Raw genomic sequence first — 21,172 nt, forward strand, 5'->3', positions numbered from 1 at the left:
ATAAACAGGAAAAAAAATGATGAAAAGGACACTTTGCTTTTGGACAATTATAAAGTGACCATTCCATGTGCCAATGAACAGTAAAATATTTTAAAATATTTTAAAATCGGCAGACATGTCATTTTAATTTATAATGCATACAACAGTATGAGATTTCACAGGGCATTCTGCATAATCCTATGTACAGTGGTGTCATAAGACACCAATTTCATGCATACATACAAACATATACAGTACAAAACAATGTCAGTTATTAACAGCTTTTAGCCCCAGGTTTAATATAATTCCTAAATGGTCAGCCCCACCTCTCAACAAAAAAACCTTAAAAGCACAGGAAGGTGTTCAACTTCCATATTGCCATATTTAAGAAAACATCAATCACTAGGAAAAAAAAAACCCTATATCTAATGCAATACTGTAAATGCAGACCTCCCTGTTCTGGCCAAGAGAAAAAACTTTGATAATGTTAATAAGTAAAAAGATTAAATTCAAGACCAAATTATTTAAGGACACACATGCACTTTGATATATATTGTCATTTACTAATGGGAACCTAGCTTCCAAGTTAGAAAGCAGGATTTTCTGTTACTTTTTGACTGATTTGGAGAGTAAAACTGAACTGTCTAGAATTCTTAGTAGAGGTAAGCAAATCTGAAGTTAAAGTAGGACAGCTGAGAAAAACCTACTAGAGAACTGTTAAAGTTTAGTTGTTTTTTTAAACCACGGTTGGATGTGAAAAATACAATATTTGTAGATACTTTTTCTTCAAAACTATATATTATGTGTGTAGAATTTATATTCAATATTGCTGTTAACCAGACTTGGCTATAAAGCACTAGTTGTTGAATGTATGAAATGATCCTCAATGATAAAATGGTAGCAAACCTAGGGCAGAGAAAAAAAAGAAGAAACTTGTGAGATGAAAAAGGAGAACTAGCCAGATAAAAGGACTCACACAGCAGGAAATTGGTGTGTGACGAGGAGAGACAGTGATGTCTGTGATACAGAACAAAAAGAGCTAGGTATAACCAAGCGACTTAATACCTGGGCAACACATTATCAAAGGACTGATCAATCACTGAAGAAATCGATGTGTGAATTAAAAAAAGCAAGGAAGGCATTCAAACAGCTTTGCAATGTGTGAGGAAATAGATAACAGAACAATAAGCAGCTGATGTCTGCAGTGATGGCTCTGAAGAGTTCTTGGGCACAGGGACCTAATGTTGGGATTACCAAAGTGATTGTTACGTGCTGGACAAGTCTTGTGCTGCTCTGAGATATTTTATGGTAGAAGCTAAGATATCTCTCCTTTACACAGAGATAACAATTAAATATAATAGAACAGCTTTGAATAACATGACAGAAACGAGAGAAAATACTCATAGCCAGATTCATTTATACCTCCAATGAAACACAACCAGAAAACACCATATTACCATATGTTACAGTCTGTCATGCATAAAAACTCTAAAGATATGACAATATAATTATAATATTATTGCACAAAGCAAAGGCATGCTCCTAAAATAAGTAACTGAGTTCCAGAACACATGAGGATCCTACATGAGAGTGCTACAAAACATGAGATTTATCCCCAGCTCCACATATCCCTGCAAAAAAACATCTAGAGTAAGATTGTGCATTTGAAATGGAAACCTGCACAACTATACAAGAGGCTTCTGAAGGTTTTGTGTTTCCTAGGGTATGTATCTTCATGGTTAAAGCTCAGAGAGCTCTTCAAATCCTGCAGGTAGTCAATCTCCACAAATGCAGGATGGCTACAAAAGAAACCCAAAAAACAAATCCACTGCTTTCCACAGCTAAGAAATTTAAAGGTACTAGTACCTACAGGTACCACAAAATAGAAGCAGGCGCACTGTGCCACCATGGGCAGTGGGACATGGTTCAGGTGGGTAGATGCATCAGCATGAATAGGCTGCAAAGGAACAAGTAATAGGTTTATTACTTGGGTAGGACATATTGTCTGGGAAGAAACCATAGAACCAAAGGCTAAAAAACAGCCTGACTTCAAAAAACTGCTTTGAAAGCAGCTTTGACAGTATGAACTAAAATATTTCAGCGCCTTTTTTACTTATTGATTCACCACACATTTAAAGTAATTTTATGTAAAATCTGTTTTCGCTCTTTTATGTCCATAATTTATTTTTAAACTTGACAGAAACACATTTTGGTATTATCGAAACAAAGCGTATTAATAGAAAATATTGTACATTCGTAACGATGGAAGATCTCCAACATAAAATGATACCATACAAAGTAAAAAAATGTACAGAGTTAAAAAAAAATACCATCTGACATCGCCTGCATGGGTGTGGTATGAATAACCTGGATGCAAGGAAAAGTCCTCTTCTGATTTCAGGACTAACATCCAGACATCTGAATGAAAATGTAAACCAATTCTTATAACCATTCTTCAAAAAAATGTATTTTTGGAGCAAAAAAAGAAAGAAGCTTGTGTAGTGAAAACCTTACACATGTCCAATGTGTAACATGGCACAGGGGTGGGGGTGGGACAGTTATATTTCACATTCACGTAACTTGCCTTATGCCCTTTTCAAACATGGGAAATAATGCACTCCAACATACAGTATATCAGGATTTTAGCTAAAAACATGGCCTCCTTTTTTAAGATACTTACGCTTGGATGAAAATGGACGCTACAATGGCATGTCATCAAATAATGTGGCATATGGCAAAACTAGGAAAGAAATAGTACCAAGTGTACCTCACAGAAACACTACAGAAGACATCTTGCCTGAAAAGGTTTAATAAAATAGTTCTGCAGTGTAAATAAATGTGGCTCTTGTGTATTCTGGATGTTAATGATGACAAACATGACTTTGCTCTGTGTAATGGTGTTATGATTACAGTATAGCATTTGTAGAATTTCAGCGAAACATTTTTCAGTTTGTCGAACGTTCTGTTACTCTTTTGTTGTTCCTGTTTTATCAGGGATTCAATGAATTTGGAGAGGACTGTCAGACCTGTAGAGCACACTTCAGGTTTCACTTGGTACACTTAGAAATACTTGACAGTATTCTACAAGAAAAACCACATGAAGTGATGACAATAGTTTGGACAGACATCCGCTATTTTCTAAAAACATGTAAGCATCCAGCACCAGTATTTTCTCATTTAGAAGTGAACAAAAATGTAATATCACAAAGAGCCAAACTATGGCTTAAAAACACAATGATAGAAAACATAATACTCCTTCAGTTAAGGCCCACATTCAAACGAAGTTTCCAAATTTAGATGGTCTTCATTGATTGCAGTTGTTAAAAATGGTTTAAAAGGTTTAAAAGACAGCCATAGCACAGTTTGTGCTGATATCCCAAGGCTGCCTTCTTTAGAACATCAGTTGAAAACTGTTGAAAGCAGTGATACAAATATATTCCTAAATCTCACCAACATCCGAAAAATAAATATATCAAGGTTCACAGAACGTGGGGAAAACAAAATAAAATCGGCATCCAGATAACGAGCAGTCCAGACATGATAATTTCAGAATGAATTCGAAATTTCAGATCTTTGGGTGTGACACAACAAACAGCTCTATGAAGAAAGGAAAGCAAGCAAAGAAAATACTTCAAAAATTAATTTTGCTCACATTAAGTGAGCCATCAAGCCTACATGTAGCACCTTCATGGATAAGAACAAATGAGGGTTAGGCTCTTGAGTGACTACTGAATACAATTGCTTGGAAAACACATTGAGCCCTATAGCCCTAACATTACTGATTTAAGCACGGGGCACGTTATTAGCAGACTGTGAAGGAATTCTCCAAGCAATGACACTCTGCTGGGGCTGCTGGGGATAAGGTGAGCCTAAAATGGCTTTGGTTATCTTGGTTTTCCGTGTCAGAAGAGTCTCTTCACAGTCTCCCAATGTGATACCAGGCACCACGGAGGTAAGGCAGGTTTCTAAATGAACTGCAATTCCAAACTGGACAGAACAAATTCCAATAATTACAATGCTTTTATTAAAAATAATAAGTTAAAACACTGAAGGTTAACCAGTGGGTTCCCACCTTAAAATAACAGATATCTGTATTGTAACATCAAGCACATGTGGAACAAGATAATAAAGTAATAACAGTCACAACTGACTGGGGGCAGGAGCATAAGTTCACACAGCAAAAACACTATTGTGGAACAGTACATTTCTTTTTCTTCCCTATGGCACTTGTAATTAACAAGTTTAGTGTTACATCATAACTAGTAGCAGTACATCATAACTTGGTTCATCAAGAAGAACACGGGGATATTAAATGGAGATTTATAAAAGAAGGATTTAGAACTGATTCAAAGTTTTAAACATTTTACATTTAAAAAGTAATTGCAATGAATCATGCACAGGGATCCTTCGCAAAAAGTTACAGAATTGTCAAATCTCAGCCCATGAAAAAGTTACTGTGAGATAATTCAGGGACTGTTCAATCAATCAAAGTTGTTCTTTCTTCTTGCAATAAATGTTCATCAGTAATATTATAATACATACATTAATATTATATCAGTGATATGTAATATAAATATATTCTTTTAAATTGGGTTTGAATGCAATAGCTCAACAGGACCTCCTGATTTTGAGCATTCAGTCTTTCTTATTTTCTTTCTTTCCAAATAGACCTTTGGTTACCACAGCAGAACTCTCTTATATTCTGAAAACAATGTTTTTATGATGATATCCTTTCATATTACTACATCTTCCACTTCTAAATAATAGCTTTAATCACAAAATGACTTATGGTGGTGTAATTAAATTAAAAAATACTAACATTCTCCAGGAATGACTTTTTAAAATAAAAAGTGAATGAAATGTCAGAAACTAAATTTCCGATTCAGATAAAAATCTTTGCAGTAAATGACTCCAACATTTTCAGCCTATTGAAGTCTCAGCATGGAACTGATAGCACACTAATCCAAATCGCATCATGATATGGATGATTCAGTGCAATTGCATTTTTTCCAAAGAAAATGGGGTAAGGGGAAAATGAAGAACATTTATTTTCTAAGAAGCAGTGTTTACAAAAACATATCTGGTGAACAAGAATCAGACTTCACCTAAAAATAGTTCCAATCCAGACACAAAAAAAGAATAAACACTGCCTCTTTTGAAAAATTACAATATTTTACTTTTCAACAACAATGAACAAAGCTCTTCAAAAACTCGTGGCTTATTTTAAACCCATTTTTTAAAATAAAATAGAATTCCTGAGAAAAATTGGACCTTGAAACTTTAGAGAATTTAGACAAACTAAAAAAAAGCATAACAACCTACTTATGACAAAAACATGAGCCAAACACTTGTTGCAGTGTTATAATTTACTGAGAAATAGACATATTTGATTATCTAATACTGTGAAAAGGCTACTTTTGAGACAGGGGTATCAAAGACTTTTTTCTTCAGTTTCTTAAGTATATTTTGTATGATTTATTTAGCTCAACAGGAGACATCGGCTAATCTAAGAACTCATTTTTCCTGTTTTGTATCTTTAAGTTACAGCAGTACACTAATCAGTTGGCAAAGACACTACTGTACTTTTAACATCTATCAATAGGATAATCCATTGACATTTGTGAAATGATCATTGATGTACATAATCAGAATAGTGGGGGGTGACTGCAATTTTATTGTACCACTGAATGGTGCAATACAAAGAGTGTACCTGCAACATTCAAACTAAATTGGTGTTTAATATTGTTTTTTTAGAATTGATCCTTTAGAATTTGTCCTTAGTTTGCTCAATTTTCTACAAAAAACAGTTTATACCTAGATCTTGACTGACATGTGCTGACATGCAGTACAACTTATTTCTGCAGAACGTTTTAAAAAGCAAGATATTAACTGTAGCAGGCATAAAATCAATGATTAAGGTCTATCTTATTAATAATTAGTTGCTTCAGTGATTTATTTATACATTTCAATTTGTTCTGTTTTAAGTTTTAATACTCAAGAAATAACTTCCATCCAAGATTACAATGCTGAGAGTTTTCCACTCACTGTTTACCTAATGGGTAATCTGGACAAATAAGAGGCAATTTCAACATGGATTAAGTTCCTTGATTTGCAAAATGAGAACACTGTGTCATAACTTACATAAGAGAGAAGAGCATTCAGCCTACCTGACCCCTTTGTGTCAGAAAGAAGAGAGGATTTACAATGAATCTAGCTGAATACAGATAAAAAACAGCAAGGGCATCAACATGTTATTTTCTGATCAAAATACATGTACCTCAATGAATGTGGATTCTTGCCTCTAGTTGATGAAATACTTCAAAGACTACATAAGAACAAGTTTTGTCTTTGAAATGGACTCCAAACCTACAAATGGTAACTTCTCATTTCTGGTTCACTTTGGCCTCAACGCCCTAAAGAAAGGCCAGTCACAGTGCCAACATACTACAGCCCAAAGTTGTGTTACACTTTAAACATCCAACACACTTAGAGCAAATGTCAATTCCCACTTTGCACTTCCACACATTTTCTATTTGTGTCCTGTAATACATATTTCACTATTTAGTCTGAAGATGTCTGTTGTGCCCTTTGAGGGCCTTGAATATTTTTGAATACATAACAGACAAATTACTTCCACAAAAAATAATAGAAACACCATACAGTACATATCATGGCATTTGTTTGGTACATACTGTACCCTGACAATTTCCTCAAATTTGTGACAGATTTATGAGTCTTACAATGTCACAGCCTTTTAGTGCATCTTAACTCTTTTAGCATATTGTTCCTGGTCATACACATGGCTTACACATTTCTTGAAAACTATTAACTCATACACCTTGGCCTTATATTTATCTAAAGTATATGCCTGACTCTTGAGTAATAATGGCATCAGTGTACTCTTCCCACATAAGTAACCTGAGATCTGCATCTAAGGAAACAAAGAAGCAATCAAAGTGTATAATAATGCAATCTGAAATGTGTTAATAATAAGAATCACAAAAAAATAACAAACCTTAGATAAAATACTGTTCTAAAATTCTAAATTTTGAATATCTTAGAAAATTTGGTTTAAAATTTTGATTTAAAAATGTGCTCCCCTCCTATTTGAATATTGTTTTTCTCTTTGCTGTACTCCTGCGTTGATGTACTGTTTTTCATTTTAAAATATTAAATATTTTGAATATGTCATATCATATACAACATATCAGAAGGATATTGCAAAGCGTCAGTCATATAGAACATTACTGCATTGCCGAAAAGATCAATTGCAGAGTATTTCTGTAATAAAAATAATTTCTGTGCTTTAAATATAATATTGTGCTTTAAATTATAGAAATTTTCTTGTAGTTCATAGGTAACTGACCACATCTTTTCAACAAATATTTATGCTTATAAATGCAACATACAGTGCTTCCATTGATGCCTTTGATAACATCAAAATTAAAAATATAAAGCATTCTTCACTCGTTTAAAACTGTAGAGTTGCAAAGCTTGGCAGACTGTGCAGAGGTAAGCAGTTATTTTGTTTTGAACAAACGCAAGTACAACTTGCTCCCTAAGTAAATTTTAATGAGGAGTTTTTAAACCCACAGAGTCCAGTATATTACTTTAAAACTCGCCTTAATGGAAAGCCTGACACTGCAAATTGTGTGTTCGCATACACACTGCCAAGGGGGCAATAAAATGAGGGCTGATACTTCAAAAGAAAAGCAAGGCTCTCAGCTTTTATTACAGGTCCCAATGGGTTAATTATGTCCGAAACCCTATGACTGTAAGATTTACAAATCTGTCTGCTGCCAGAGTGAGAATAACCCCACTTCCATGAACAGTCCTGATTCGTTGTATCCCCAATCCCCTTACTGTCATCCAGGGCTTTTTTTCCCATAAATACAGTGAGTTCAGCTCCTTGGTCCTCTTCCTTTAATAAACAGAAACAAACAGCAGCCACAACAATAAAAAACAATGTCTGTTTCATAACTGTATAATGTGGAATGAGAGGATAAGAGGACCAAAACAGAAACTGGAGCTAAACGATGTCAAGCTCCAATGGTTCAGAAATGCAATCCCAGATTCAGATTTTGACAGATAAATTTGAAGCTTCTGATATACATATATGCGTCACATGGATGCACTGAAATCACACACTTCTACATAAGAGATCAATATCATCTGTGTCCATATGTGTCTTGAATGCAAGTGAAAAGTGTTGTGCCACAGACTGGCAGACAGCTTGACCCATGGAGATGGTCCACCATTCTATCTGTAAATGAACTTCTAAATTAGCACTATTACAGTATTATGTTATGGTGATTGAGAAAGGCATCCAACATCTTCCCAACTACCCTTAAGGTTTCAATCTGGTTATCCACTAGGCCTGTGCATTTCACTAACTCTAGATTGAGTCATGGGCAACCCTTGCCAGTTAAGGATGAACATTATAACTATGCAACTCACAACTGGCAGGCCACTGAAGGTAAGCAGGTGTGAGCCTGGTCAGGAGACCTCCTGGGAAAAACTAAGGTTGCTCCTGGAAGAGGTGTTAGTGGAGCCAGCAGGGGGCGCTCACTATCCAGGTGGGGCTGCACATTGGCGGTGGTGGAGGGGATCCCCATTACCTGCAAAGTGCTTTGAGTGGAGTGTCCAGAAAAGCGCTATATAAGTGTAAGCAATTATACTTATATACCAAAATGACCGACAGGGGCACTCGTGGTGCATACCACTTAGTATTGAATATTTATATGGAATTTTACCACTAAAGGGAAATTTTAGTAGCTGAGCATAAAAAGAAGAGGAGCATAACGCATCTGAAGGTCATAAACGATAATAATTTAGGAACATAAACATTGCTGTATGTAAACTGTACTGTGTATGGCTGGTCTTGGTAGTTTAAAGAAAAAATACACACCAGTCTTCCATTTCTCCCTAAACATTTCAAGCATGAAAGTTTTATGAAACGGTACCCAAATATGCGATTGCTGTATAGAATGAATTTTAATTGAAAAAAAAATATTTAACATGAAAATTAAGCTGTTTACATCTTCCGCCCGTTGCTACCCAACGCAGAAACACAGCCACTAACTAGCAAAGAGAGGACATTAGCTAGCCAATATGCTAATGAAATTAATGATTATTTATTTCTTTTGCACATTTATCTGAACATTTCCATCGATTGTGCAAGCACTTGGAAACTGTCCAATCCCTAGTTCATATGGCATTTTCTTTTACGCTGCGGGCATTCTCCTGGTCTGGCGCCAGTCTGTGTCTTCTAGGTTATAATGCCAGCGATTTTTTGTTAAATTTGGGTTTCCAATAACGCTGCAACAAACTCTTGTTTTTATGTCCACTATAACAGACAATCTCCTTTGTTTTTATCCAAGCGTTTAATAATTTCCTAAAATGAAAATGATTTACTTTATTTCCCTCACGGGATCAATAAAAGTATCTATCATCTATCTAAACTATGGGACAGAATTCTGGGGTCTCCCTATATCAGAGATTACGGTAGGGCTTCAGAATGGTGATTGGCTGACACCATCTGACACCCCTCTGATTGGAGAAAAAAGACGTGCTGGTCTGCTATACATACTGTACCAGGAAGAGGATTTCTTCCTATTCGAAACGTGTATTTTAAAAGTTGGAGTTTAAATAAAGTTGATGTTTTATCTAGGGGCTGCTCGCTCGTCTGTGTCTGAAGAGCGGCTTCTAAACTGTGAAAACATGTCTGTCTTTCCGTAGGGGGAAGGGAATCTGATCTGCAAGGCCCTTTGGCTACAATAGTAAAAAGAAGGTGCTCACTCTCTCTCTCTGTTTTGATTACATCCAATAATCAAAAATGACACAAACATAATAACCATAATAACGAGCAACCAACAAAAACAACCATATAAGCACAATACCAACCAAAAACGGATAACAACCACAATACAAAATCAAATATATCAAACCATTAAACTCTCTCAAATTCCTCCAATTATCATAATCCCGCCCCTTATGCAAAACCAAACCCTCCTCCCATCCCAGTTTATCCTCTTTATCATAAACAAAATCCACCTCAATTTTCAACATAAAGCATTACACAAAATCAAAAATCAACACTCCATACTCAACAACAATAATTCACAAACAGCCAGAACATGTTTCTCCACATTTCCAAACAGACCTCATTTCAATAGCCCTGCCCCTTATGCAAAACCAACATCCCTCCCCTGTTCTCTCTCTCCACTGGCGTTTGTAATCGTTTTTATCTTTAAATAAATTTTAGCAAAGTCATGTATTTTAAAAATCTTAAGATTTCTATATTTATGTCTTTATTTAGTGGTTTCATTAGTGACAAAAGCTAAACTTTCTCGGAAAAATGTATTTTATGTAAACCATGTTTGCTATTAATTCATTTAGGGCTAGAATATGTTCATTGTCTTCCAATGAAAAAAGGGTTCCTTTCGCCGTAGTCGGGTTGACATTAGAAGCTTGCCACGCCCGGACTGTTACACCAACGCATTAGCATGTTAAAGCGATTTCATTGAGGAGACTAGCTTCCTTAACTAGTAAGTACTGTACTTACTTGGCTTTGGAGGGGGGGGGGGGAGGTGTCTTTCGCTGGAAATCTCGCCCCCTTCTACTTTGAAAATACCTGTGAAACCGGTTTAATTCGTCACAGCCAGCACTCCCGCAGAGAGGGGGGTTGTACTTGCAGTGTATCGGTATACAGTAGATGGGAAAGCCAGAGCCGACCGCTACGCCACCCACGTGTTATACTCTTCGTTAATGTCTAAGCCAGAACACATCATTATATCTCACTTTGTATTTCTTTAAAAAAAATCGTTTGCCCAGCATAACAATATTGTTGTTATTGTTTTTATCCTGTAAAGCGCTTTGAGGAGCCACCTTTAAAGGCGCTATATACAATAAAGTTAGTTATTATTACTATTGTTCATTTGCTGGACAGAGAGGTGAACATTATTACGCAGAAGACAAAGATAGCGATTTACGTTGCATTGTGCATTGTGCTGCTGTAATACAGTTTTAAATAATTAAAAGTCTAAACAGTATCAGCTGTATTTCTTCTTCTTCTTTTTCACAGCCTTAGTCCCAGACTGTCCTGGGGTCAGCTGCTTTGGTTGCTCTTCTCCATTTGTCTCTGTCAAGCACATCTTCCTCACTCACTTCACATACCTCCATATCTTTTCTCACACAATCTATCCATCTCTTTCTAGGCCTGCCTCTTCCTCTGTTACCTTCCACCTCAAATTCCATTACCCTCTTTGTTACTTCCTCAACGTCCCTCCTCATGATATGTCCATACCACCATAACCTCGCCTCTCGCATCTTCTCAACCATATCCACCACCCTACATCGTCTACGGATTTCTTCATTTCTGATCTTATCCTTCATTGAAATCTGCAGAATCCATCTCAACATCCTCATTTCAGTTCTTCTCATCAAGTTCTCTTCCCTCTTTCCAACTGCCAAGCATTCAGCTCCATATAGTAGTACAGGTCTAATCACAGTCTTGTACATTTTGCTCTTTAACTTTCTAGGAATTTTCCTGTCACAGATTAAGTATCGCAGTATCAGCTTTATTTATGGGTTTTAAATAAAGGCGATTTAAACGCGATTTAAATCAATATAAATGTTTATATTGTAACGCATAGGTGACTATTCATTGTTATTAAAATGACTTAAATTCGATCATGTCGTGATATTTAGAAATATAAATTTATTTGGTGTGAGTGAAGTTTTATTTAATCTCTGAGCCAGGGAAACGTTTTATTTTTTCAAAGAAATGTTTGTTAAAAAAAAAGTAATGGCTCCAGCGGGATTCGAATCAAATTCTAAAAGTATGCTTGTTGACTCTGGTATCACGTTAAAGACTTCGATGCTTAAAATGTTTAGGGAGAAATGGAATACTGGTGTGTATGTTTTCTTTAAAGTACCGAGACCAGCCATATACTGTATGTTTATGTTCCAAAATTAATATCGTTTATGGCCTTCACAAGCGTTACAGTATACTCCAATTCTTTTTATGCTCAGCTACTAAGATTTCCCTTCAGTGGTAAAATTCCATATAAATATTCAATACTTAAACAGGCACAGTAAAGACATTAAATATACATATACATACTGTATACAGTACAGTTTGCATACAGTAATATGTTTATGTTCCTAAATCAATCTCTTCTATGAGCATGTGAAAGGCATGGTGAATCGGAGATTCTCCAAAATTACTGTACTTTGCATGATTGGAAACAAATGGGTGATTGTGAAATGCTGTGGTGTTACTTTTACAAAGATGGTCAATGAGAAAAAGAATGTGGACCAGGGCAATACTTTGAGTTTACAGCTTGTCCAAGGTCATTCATTATTAATACTATTAGTAATATCTTTGTTAAAGACTTTGATGGCGACAGCTCAAACATGAGAGGTTGAGCTTTATTAGCTCCACCTTGCGGAAATTCCGGATACGATTATTTTACTTGCGGTACTGTAGGATAATTTACGGAAACTCGCGGTAGACTTCGTAAAGCGCACCGCAAAATAATGCGGTATCGCCCACTTGTTTTGATTGGCTGCATCTGTATGTGGTTGTAAAAAAAAAATATTCACAAAGAAATTCACAAGCATAGAACTGTATAACTATGTATGTTTTGGCACAATGTTGGGTATTTTATACTCATGGAAGTAATTAATGCAAAGCAGATGCAAGGCTGAACATTTTCAACAGATAAAGCGAAACCTCTTCTAATTTCACAATTAAAAAGGTTAATCAGTTAGTGTTCCGTAATCTAGGCATGAAAAATCATTTGATTTTTGCAGTGTTTTATCAACATATGAATGGAATATTAAGTGGCTTAATGTATAAATAGTCATTTACAAAACTAAAGGCAACATTGTTTTTAGTTGAATGATTAAATCTTTACTACCTGACTCTTGCAGTTGTTAACACTTCCACACCCTGTTATAGTAATGTTCTGTTACTTTTTAACAATCGTTCTAGTTTTATCTGACTGCTCTGTCATCTGTTTGGACAAAATGGTATATGCCTCTTGGCTAGGTTATCATTGCAAATGGGACTTTGTTTTTAAATGAATCATCTGGTTAAATACAGAAGTATTAAATTGCTTTCTAAATCACTCCGAATTATCGTGTTCGACCACAAATGAAGCTGAATTTTCAGACTTCATTAAGCCTGATGAAATACAGCCTGAAACCAAAACTCACACTGTTACCTGAATAAGCGTAGAGGTAGGTAGTTGAAATAAATACTCTTTGTATATTAACTCCGCATTGATCCTTGATCTTGGATTCAGGCTGCTGTCGACAACACCAAATTCGATTGCCTCATTATATACAGTGGCTTGCACAGGCATTCTTTATGACCACACACACACATAAAAGTGAACAAATAACAAAATAACAAAATAAAATGTCCACCTTTCAGAATACCTCCCGAAGGCACTAAATAAAGGTCTCCACTTGCATTGAAGAGGCAAACTGAGCCCTATAACTTAAAATCAGTATCTAAAATCATTAGAGGGCTGTGAGGGTACAAGTGTAGGGTGAAGCGATTTCAGTTCATCGGTTTTCTATGAATTGGTGGGCAACATTGCTCTTGCTGCCTGTCCTCCTCCAAAACTCAACTCTGCTGTTTGTGCTTGAAGTGGGAAAAGAAACCCAAGGCTACGTAGAATGCATGTGACCTTTACGTCTTCTTAGCTGGTTCAAGGGATGCAGTAGTGATACAAGTTTATTAAGTTGGCTATTCCAAAAATAAATAATTATAAATTCACAATTAAAAAAGGCAAATCAAAGAACATTCACAGTAAATAAATTTACATTTGAAAGAAGACAAATGTTTACTATTGTTTTTCACACCTTACTAGAACAAACTGATTTGAATAGATATATCTGTGATTCCAGTGGAATTGAAAATGGTCAATTACTGTACCTCCGTCTGTGAATTAAACTGAAGCATGGCTGTGTATTGTTCTTAAATGTGTAGGAGCTTTTTAAATTCTCTTTTTCACTTACACTCAATGAGTCTCTAACATATTTCAATTTCCTTGTGGAATTTAAAAAAAAGGACAAGCAAATGTGCTATGGTGAAACAATAGAGAGAGGGCAGGCTCTGATCTCAGACAAAGCACTGAACATTTGCTTTGGGTTAATGCAGGTCAGCTGAATCAAATTCTTACCTTCTCTTTCTTCTGCCTGGCAGAGTCCTCTGCAGACAGCAGGGTTTTGTAGTAGGAGCTCCTCTCAGCAGTGAAGTGGACCTTGGACAGAGCATGCTCCACTAGGGCCACTGAGAGATTCACCCCATCGATGTGAAGCCAGCCAATGAAATTCCCAGCCTTGTCCATGCTTTCAACCTCCACTTCCACCTAGGGAAAGGGAAAAGGAAATACCATCAGCATGTTCGCCACAGATGTGCTTGGCATCAAGTACTACTTCACACAGGAGTGAGTACCTCCAAAAGCGTTAAAAAAAAAAGATCAAATCACGTAAACTGGTTAAAGCAATAGGTTTATTTTTAGTTTATCACGGCAATTTAAATCATAAACGCAATGTCTTCCAATCTTATACTGTAGTGCAGGAAACTGAACTGACTCTCAAAGATATTCACTGCTTGCTGGAAAACAAATGAAAAATGACACTTATCTGACATTATAGGCATTATATCGATTTTAAAAATTATCCACAGCACAAATCTGAGAACAGCTGCTGGCTGAAATGCTCTCCTTTTAAATGCTTCTCTTTTAATGGAATTTTATTCATCTTTGTCATTCAACTTATAAAGACACTTAGCGATCATTGTCCGGAGGTTGAAATGTGTCATGAAGCTGAGCTGTTTAAACAGGAATTCTTATTTTTTAAATAAAAGGGTTATTTAAAAAATTAAATATTACATGAAGGCGTGTGCACTGGACTTAGGGTGGTGTATGGTAGGGTTAATGCATCTACTGGATGCATTAAATGTATTATCTCTTTATTTTAACACCTTAAGAATACTTTACAACTTTACTGATAATACCTAGCATAATCTGAGCAAACCTCTGAAAACTAGACAATGTTGCAATTTCATAGCTTTAAGAAAGTTTAGAAGTGACTCCTTTTATTATGCCTATATTATACCTCACAATAAATACCATGACTAGCTGTAAAGTAAATATTCAGAAAGACCAAAAAACATCAATTGGAAATCAGAAACTGAAAACTGACTAATGGATGCAGACTTAAAATATGGATATTCATGACTTGGAGAATGATTTATTATTTTAATTTACTATGAGACAGCATGTAAAAATGCAAAATATTAAAATGCTAAAATGTTTTCAATGTGAAAAGCATTTTGCATTAATATAATTTCAATTATTGCACAACTTTCATACAGACGAAACAGGTTTTTTTTTTTTAGTCATGCAGGAACAGAAAGAACTCTTCTTCTTCAAAAACTTGAGGCAAAAACCCATCAGAGGAGTTAATTCTGTGTATCAGTGACGTGCCAGTCCCTGTGGCTGGTCCCTTGCACTCAAAAATCAATAAGCACCTATTTGAAATAAATCACTCTAAAAGGCTCATCTCAAGAGCAGTTGACCGATACAAAATTATATTAGCCACATCACCACAAAGTGCGCTTCCTAGGGAGTCAAAGAAATATAAAAGGCAGATCAAGGAAATAACACCATATGGAAACTGCATGTGCAGGTTTTTTTGCAGTACAAATATACAGTTACACAGCAAAAAAAAAAAAATACATTTTTATAGTAAACATTTTCCATATCTACAGTAAGTTTATTAGTATTATAAGTTATAAAGCCTAGCTTCCTCTAGGATGTCCTTCTTTAACTTCATTACTGGGAAATCTGAAGCTTTAGCTGCTGAAGTTTCCCTAAAGCACTTTAACTGCAACATCAAGATTTTGAAGTCAGATGCATCAATTCTTAACTCTGAAAACCAGGTTAGGATTTGAAATGATGAATCCCAGCTGTATAACCAAAGCATCAATGAATCAAGCCTTTAAGACACTGATGTCTGTGTCAACAGGACTGATATACAATTAACATTGTTAAATGATATAATAAAGCACTGCCATAAAATCTGCTGTGGACATTCAATATTAAGAAATTAAAATGCCAAGAAAACTAAAGAATAACATTATAAACCTAAACATTTTAAATCCAGTTATCTAAAAATCAAAGGCAAGTGTGGATTAGTGGTTAAGACTAAAGTGGAGGACTGGGGACAATAGCTTTGGAGTGTTGTACAAGGTACTTCACTTGCTTTCTTCTGAATTACTATACCCAGTTATACAGTGTACTGTTAATGGGCACAGAGGTAAGTTTGGATAAAAGTGGTGGTCAAATAAATTAATACGAAAGAAAATAAAACAGCCAAAACACTCATGGATAAATTACACTACTATATACAGTATTATTACATGACCATTAAGCATCAAGGACGCATGAGGCAAGGAATTAAGATGTTAAAAGTACAATCTATGATAACCTGAAGTTGCACTCATCTGGAATGAATTACATAAACTATCCTTAAATGACTCCACCTGTTCTAACATCCCTTGGAAAAAAAATGCATTGAAGCACAGAAAGCAAAACAAGGAAAAATCAATAAAAATAAACAAACAGTAGTTTTGCTCTTGTGTCATGCTCACTGATGTTGATGAAGGTGGTATAGACAAAACCTTGACCTGTCACTAAAGAGGACATTAGGGACTGCTCACATTTCATTGTGTTGGGATGGTGGTGGTGGGGTTGTCTGCCCAGCAAACTATGACCATTTACCTGTTTCCATACAGTTGTTGTAACCTGACATGTTCAATTATATGCTATTGGTAAGGCTAAATGATCAAAGATGGAGCATGGTGATTTTGATCTTGGTGAGGCTTTTTGATGTGTGGTTTCTCAGATTGGGACCTTTTACTGATGAACTCTTTGGCTGCAGTACCGTGCCAGGTTATACATTTTTGTCCCTGAGCACACCAGATGGGATAGACATTATGGACTTAATCGAGCCTCTGACATACTGATGTCACAAAGGTGCTGTTCTCTTCATATGCAGAGCACATTGGCAACTACTTGTGTTTTTCTATTTCAGTTTTCACCAGGCATGACGGTCAACATGTTAGATGCTCCCATTAGCTAATGATGTGATTTAGCACTTATGCAAAAGTCAAAGTCACACAGGTATACCACGTTGACTCATGAATGATCAGTTAATCAAAGATAATGATGACACCAAATATGTTTGGTCAGCATCCAGTTTCTTTATACATTAGTTTTCAAAAAACAAATGCTCAGGGAGATAAGCATCATTTTATTCTCTGTACAGTACATGTACGACAACAGCATACATCATATGCCAAAGTCTTGCTGTACCTTTAATAATCCACATTGGAATACCTTGCTATATCCCTTTTCCGCCTGGGAAGGAAAAAGTAATCACACTTCTCCCCCAGTGACCTTTCTTTTGCTACAAACAAGATTGCTTGGTCTTACACAAGCAAAACCCAGTGCAATCTGCAAGGGAAATAACTCGAGTTTTAATGAATTTAATTAAACCTGCTGACATCACAGCAGTTATAAAAAAAAATTAAAAAAGGGCTCACTGTAGGGATTTGCAAGACTGAAACTGCTTACACGAACCAATTATTTACTCATTACAAAATTTTGTATCCTAAATGAAAATATTTGATATAGATTTTTTGTTGTTGTGAGGAGATAGGTGCTGAAATACAAATCAAATCCTAGACATCATGGCTGCCATGTGGCTAATATCTTCCGGAAACCCCTAACGATTTACTGATTCTGTTATCTGTCCACTTTAAGGTAAGCAATCTGAAATTAACATTCTCCACCTTGGTTGAGCATTAGGACACTATGTATAGAGAAATGGCAATTATCTTGAGTCCTCGGAAAAATCCTCTCTAGATAGTCATCTGCAAACAGAATGCATGATATACTACGCATAAAACTGAGATAGTTGTAATATGTCATGTTTTCATCTAATTTAGGTTAGCTGGTGCTCCAGGCAAAACTAATTAGCTCTTCACCTGCTTGCTATCAGCACTCATCCCCACAGCATGGCCCTTTAAAATTTCTCTTCAGCACATTACTGCTGTCTGTCTGAGAATGGCACATCTTTTCTCTATGCCTGGAATTGTCACTGAATATTCTGATTAGAAAGTCCTTTTTTTAGGTAACAAAATCTGTTCTGCAAAATCTGCAAATTTACAAACCCCCTTTGTACAATTTGTGCTGACATGCTTAAAGGCTGATGTTTGTTTATGTGCTTCTGCTTGGTCTTCCAGTTCTGCGAAAAAGGGGAATGCCATTATTTTTATTTGGGATCTGACAATGGAACAGAGACAGTGTATGCTACAAGCTTCCGGCGCCTTCTCTCCCTCTCTGAGTGCCCTTGAAGTTATATAACCCAGCAATCCAAGTCACTCAGCTCTCTAACACTCTAAGCACCCAAATGTCAACTGAAGAAGCAAAAGGGTAGTAGCTGCATTTCAGCTGTGCATCTTGCTATTTTGCATATAAAGCGATGGATATCTGGATTATTAGCCTGCATTTTTATGGACTCTTAAAAGAATACTAAAGATGTGGATTAAATAATTTACAGAATGGGGTTGCCAGAGAGATAAAATGATAAAAGAGAAATAGTGCTATTGAAGCAGTTTTGCAATGAAATAAAAATGACTGGGCACAATTCTTTTAAAAGTCGCTGTGTAAAACTCAAGTGTAAAGTCAAAAGATGCTCAAATTCAAATAGTAGTTAATCCATTGTCTCTTAGAGGTCCCCCTGCTTTAGAAGTTACAAAAATGTTATTCTTGGTTTTAAGATTTAGAAAGATTAAGCATTTACAATTCCCCTTAAGTATAAAAAGCTTAATGTTAATCTTCTTCATTTCCTTTTCTAAATTTTACCAAAAATGAAAGAGAAGCTGTAGAAACTGCCGAAAAGCTATATATTATTTTCAAAGTGACAAGTACAAAACAGGATGGAATGAAAAGGGAATTAAAAAAACAGGACAAAGTGGAGGCCTGACTCAGAAGCTGCACAACACTACAAGGATATTAACACCATGCAGTATTGATGAAATGCATAAGTCTTTTAACCCCCATGACAGCCTACTGCTTCTATTAAAAAAATTTACAATCTCAATAAAAAGCTTTTCTAATCATTCGCAAGGCATCGTACTTTACAGCACCGAGGTCCAATGGTGAAGGCATTTTTGTCTATAATTGAGATTCTCCACACCAACAAATCCTCTCTAGTTAGCAAAACCAAGGGCAATTTTAAATGCACTAAAACAATCTGTTTGATCCATGATCTTTATTGTGCTTTTATGAGGATCTATGTTAATGTAGTTTTTGTAGAAACTAGAAGTCCATAACTTCTCTGAGAGATGGAAAGACTAAAGTGCTGGAAGCACCCTGTCCATATACAGGGATGGAAAACAAAGCAGAAAGAAGATGTGTGATCACGGCGTTCCCCTCCCCCACAAACACCTACACATTCTAGAACTCTATTAGGAATAAGCCTTGTATTGATTTCTAATGTGCTTCCGTCTGCCTCCCTCTCCTCCTGCAGAGATCCACTTGCTTTCTCTGAATAGTGCATGTGCAATAAATACATGTGGTGAATAAAAACAAAACATTTCACTGCCTACTTGAAACCAAAACATCTAATAAAACCGTCAACCTATTGATTAGGAAACAAAAAAACATTGTATGCATTTTGTTGCAATTAAAGTAGCTGTTATTTATATTGCACTGGGCACCACTTCTGACAATTCATTGCCACTGAACACAAAACTTGAGAATGCATTCACCTTTCTCACAAATGTAATACAATCATTTATAATAAACAGAGCACCAAACCATTATGGGTCCATGGTCACAGTACTAGTAATTAAAAAGTCATTATGACTTTGCCATAATGTCATGTCTGTTATGTACACACCAAAAAGCTCAATCTATCACATACATTTTCTTAAGACCTTTCCTTGGCTTTGCAACTGGACTACTTAAATGTACAATTAAGGAAAAGATGTATATTAGCACTGTGTTACTGTATATATATAGACAGTTTTATACAGTGGGTTTCCAGGATATTAGATACCAAAAATAGTAAAGGCTCATGTTTTTTCTTAAATATACCTGAAAGCCAAGATGAAATATTTTCTTATAATTCAGGATTCTCTATATAATTTTAAAGACATTTAAAAATGTGATATAATCTGCTGAATAAGGTATCCATTAACAACACTATTACATATATGAAATAATTTTCTGGCTTGTCAATTTGATGGCTTTTTTGTAATTTGAGATTTTATAAGCTTTCTTATAGAAGTAACATGGAAAAAAAAACATTCAGACAACGGAGAAGATCCTTTTTTTTTAATGAGGCAGGGCACCCATATAAGATAAATTAAAAAAAACAGTGACTACTTAAATATCGTACTACATGCCAATGTGTACTTTTGAGTGAAGCCTCTTCCTGCTTTCTACACTGTTAAGTTATCTCGATCTTTCTACAGTATATACAAGTCAAAAACTTTACAGTATGTTTTCCTCTTACCACAATGTATAACTTTACTTTTGGAAGGGAAATAGGACAAAGATGCTTTTCTACTTCCATTCTGAAAGTACCTAAGAGCAATACAAATATTAACACAGGATCTGCTTGGAACACAAAAAATTGAATTAACCTGTCAAGGGATAGCTGCGTAATTGTCTCTTTTGGGAGGACAAACTATCCTGGTTCAGCAAGCTACTAGAACGCTTGCAATTTAGCTTACAGTCTTAGGAGACTGGATAAACAGAAGTCTTAATGAAATCAGGACAAGAAAAATTTTATGACTATCTTCTTTGATGTACTTGATGTAGAAGACGTTTGCATTTTATTAATATTTTCAACACACAAATCTTTCAGAAGGTGCTCTGTCATGTGATGGGGGACTCCTTTTTTTACACGATTCATCAGTAACAGCTTTCTGAAACCTACAGTTATGTAACAACATTATTTAACTACATATTCTATTAATTACAGTGTTAATAGTAATATATATATATAGCAAAGAAGACTGGGCAAAAATAGCAGTGTTCAGATGTGCAAACCTGGTAGAGATTTGTGATTGTAATTTCTGCCAAAGGTGCCTCTATCA

The 21,172-nt window shown here is 35.6% G+C and overlaps 1 protein-coding gene across 1 annotated transcript in view; it reads right to left on the minus strand.

Annotated features, from left to right (window-relative positions):
* snd1 (staphylococcal nuclease and tudor domain containing 1) overlaps positions 1-21,172 on the minus strand; it is a 305,771-nt gene that overhangs the window by 88,102 nt on the left and 196,497 nt on the right. Inside the window, exon 17 of the mRNA XM_015352232.2 lies at positions 14,175-14,363. Coding sequence (XP_015207718.1) covers positions 14,175-14,363 — 189 coding nt within the window. The remainder of the gene's footprint in view (positions 1-14,174; positions 14,364-21,172) is intronic.

The sequence above is a fragment of the Lepisosteus oculatus genome, chromosome 7 (genome assembly GCF_040954835.1).
Source record: "Lepisosteus oculatus isolate fLepOcu1 chromosome 7, fLepOcu1.hap2, whole genome shotgun sequence".
NCBI classification, from domain to species: domain Eukaryota; kingdom Metazoa; phylum Chordata; class Actinopteri; order Semionotiformes; family Lepisosteidae; genus Lepisosteus; species Lepisosteus oculatus.